At 30.5% G+C, this 3,291-nt stretch overlaps 2 protein-coding genes across 3 annotated transcripts in view; both read left to right on the plus strand.

Annotated features, from left to right (window-relative positions):
* The window catches only part of LOC118735153 (ER degradation-enhancing alpha-mannosidase-like protein 3), a 434,164-nt gene that overhangs the window by 418,199 nt on the left and 12,674 nt on the right, over positions 1-3,291 (plus strand). The gene's annotated exons all lie outside the window — the stretch shown is intronic.
* On the plus strand, positions 1,113-2,174 carry LOC118735155. Of its 2 annotated transcripts, XM_036464790.1 has the most exons (3): positions 1,113-1,232; positions 1,281-1,572; positions 1,652-2,174. In XM_036464790.1, the coding sequence occupies exons 1-3, from the start codon at positions 1,207-1,209 to the stop codon at positions 2,012-2,014; spliced, it is 681 nt and encodes a 226-aa protein (XP_036320683.1). In that variant the 5' UTR covers positions 1,113-1,206; the 3' UTR covers positions 2,015-2,174. The 2 variants fall into 2 exon arrangements, with proteins under 2 accessions (XP_036320683.1, XP_036320682.1); XM_036464789.1 differs by having other exon boundaries at positions 1,113-1,572.

Genomic DNA, 3,291 nt, shown 5'->3' on the forward strand with positions numbered 1-3,291 from the left:
AAAAACGTAGGCAGTAAATAATTTTCGTGAAAAACACACCGCAAGAAACCTAAAAGAACTAATTTTGAAAAGTCTAGAAAGGTATGTGTCAATAATTACTTGATATTAAAGATAGCAAAGCGTTTTTTGTAGCATTAGCGTTTTCTAATTTTAAAATTAATGTACATACATACATACTTAATTACTTATCTAACTTTTGTTGAAAATTCAACATTCAAAGTTTATTTACTTATTACTTTAACTTAATAAATTTCAATAGATATGATATCACAATTAGTCAAGTGTACAGTATCACAAGTGATAACGGCAGCAACATGGTCAGCTGCGGAAACCTCCTGCAACACGAAAGTAAGGAAGTAGAAATGCCTTTACTAAATCCATCAGAAGATGTCGACGATGCCTTTTTTGAAAGTTTCGAAACCATTTTTGAAGATCTAGAATTCGACACTTGTGTTTCGCAAAATTTTCGTAAGCAATTAAATAATAATAATAGTAGCAATAAAACTAGTTTACAGTACTATAAAAAAAGAAGAAAAATGAAATAATATTAACTTAAAAAATAATAGAAAAAAAAACAAAACAAACAAATTAAATTAAAAAAATAAAATATCAATCCTAATAAAAATAACAAAATAAAAAAATATTAAAACCAAATATAGATAATTAAGAAAAAATAATAATTGTAATAAAATATATAATAATAATATAAAAAAAACAAAGTACAATTAATTTAAAAAAAAGTAAAATAAAATAATAGTAAAAATACAATAAAATAAAAAAAATAATTAAGTAAAATCAAATAAAACAAAACAAAACACAACAAAATAAAATAAAATAAAATAAAATGAAATATATATGTATATAAATCAAATAATTTTCTTAAACTGTAGGCTAGTCTTATAACAGCTATATTAATAATAGTATTGTGTACATTACATAATTTTATTTTTAGAGTCAATTGTAGTTATACGATGTGCCACGCATACCATACAGCTAAGCGTAAACGACGTTTTTAAAAATGAAGAAATTAAAAACTGTTTTAGAGAATGCCGCAATATAGTGCGAAAGCTGCGTACGCCAGCAATACACAGACTCATATCGTCGCAAAATTTATTGCCTCCCACAGCTGATTGTCCAACTCGTTGGTCTTACTCGTATGAGTTACTTAAACGGTTGAGAAACTTAGACACATTCATCTCAGAAAATATGAAAGAAGCCAATATTGACTGGTCATTTGTAGATGAATTTTTAAGCAGCTTCAGCATAATTAAAAAGACAACCGTAAAATTGCAAGAAAAAAATTTGCTATTTGGAGACTTCATTAAAACCTATTTGGAAATGATTCTTGTTGTAAAGAAAGAAGCGGACAAATATCACATTTCCAAACTTTTGTTGCAGTCTTTAAACCAGAGGAAAGATAACTTGCTCCAAAACCCAACCGTGGCGGCAGCAATCTATCTTGATCCGCGACTGAGACGGTTACTCCACAGTCCAGAATTCGCACCTTTAAAATCAGTTGCAGTAGCGCATTTGAAGGCTCTCTACTTAAAAATTCATGGAAATGACAACAATGTATGTACATATATATGTTTGATCTCTATGATTTGAAATATAAAGATACAATTGCAAGTATTCTGACATCTTTTTGAAGACGCAAGAGCCTGCTGCTAATTCAAGTAGTGAAGTACATGAAGACAGTGACAATTTGCTTGGCACACTACTAAACCAAATCTCCCAATACGAACCAAGAAGCGAAAATACCACAGAGGCATTTTCAATCATAGAAGCATTCAATGAAAATTGCGATTTGAAGGCCAATTTAGCAGACTATTGGGAGTCAAAAAAATTTACTCACAGTACCTTGTACCAGCTATACAAAATTATTCATGCAACTCCCGCTACGCAAGTTAGTGTAGAGCGGGCGTTCTCCACTTTAAAATATATAATTAATGACTATAGGTCAGGTTTGAGTGATGATATCACTGAAGCGATATTAATGTTACGGCTCAATTAGTTTTCGCATAATTTCTTAACAGCGTTTTGTTTACTATTTGTTAATTATTTAATAAAAATAAATCCCATAATGCTACGTACTCCTACATAAATTTTGCTTACAATTTTCTTCTTAAATAATGAAACAAAAAAACTATTGATATTTCCTTTTTGATAATCAACGAAACGAAATTTTTTTCGTTAACATTTTTTGATAACTAACGAAACTATTTTTATTTTCATATTTTGTTTATTCATAATAAGCAAATGAAATTTTTTGATAAGTTGTTTTTTTAATAAATAACGAAACGAAATTTTTTTGTTTATATAGTTATGCAGCCCTGCTTAGAATTAAGGAAAAAGTTTATTTGATTGAACCTATTTTATTTATTTATTAGATTCTCATACTTACCAATATGTGTTCAAGTTGCAATAGCGGTACTCACTTTCCGTAGCATTTTAGGTGTAAAGTTGCTACGTAGCAATCTAGCACGTATTTTGTTGTTGGAAGAGCAACAAAACATGTGGTAGATTGCTACGTAGCAACTTTACACCTAAAATGCCACTCAAGGTGAGCTCCCCTAATATGTAATTAGATATAGGAAGAAGAAATGTAAACAAAACGCAAGGGGTTGCCGGTAGTTGGACGTGTGGCTGCTCAAAAATACCTCAATATTGTTAATAGCAGCACTTGTTACAACTGCTGAATACCGAGTGCAAATCGGCTCAGCCATTATTTTACTTTCACTTCGTTTTTATATCTATACCCGAAAGCTACGAGCAATTTGAATTTGTGCGCGAAAACCTGAAAATTGCATTAGTAAACTTTTAAAGCAAAGGAAAACCCAAGAAAACATAGAGAACTAAACGTGAATTGTAATTGATGAACGAAAAATTAAACTTAATTAACCGTTTGGCGTTTATTTAATTACCAACGTTAGTTTATTCATTTTCTGATAATAAGAGTAAAAATTCTTGAAGGTTCTGTATGCATTTGTCGCAGAAAACCAATTCAAAACATGAACTACTTTTCTTAATATTTTAGTGCTTTCGAAATTTGCAACCATTTGATACAAACGATGGATGCGGATTAAAGAAAAAAAGGGACGTTCATCTATTTTGCGCAGCAAGCTAACCAGATCAGCATCCAGGTCATCTGAGCCAACGCCAAGGAGTCCGTACAATATCACCCGTTGTCAGTCAGTTAAATCACTCTTTACAAAAAGAATTTCAGATAATTGCAGCTGGAATAGATTACAACACAACAAAACGGTCGGAACAGAACAAAAGATGTAGTCC

This window comes from Rhagoletis pomonella, unplaced genomic scaffold (assembly GCF_013731165.1).
Source record: "Rhagoletis pomonella isolate Grant_MI unplaced genomic scaffold, Rhpom_1.0 Rhpom_scaffold_00003, whole genome shotgun sequence".
Taxonomy (NCBI): Eukaryota; Metazoa; Arthropoda; class Insecta; order Diptera; family Tephritidae; genus Rhagoletis; species Rhagoletis pomonella.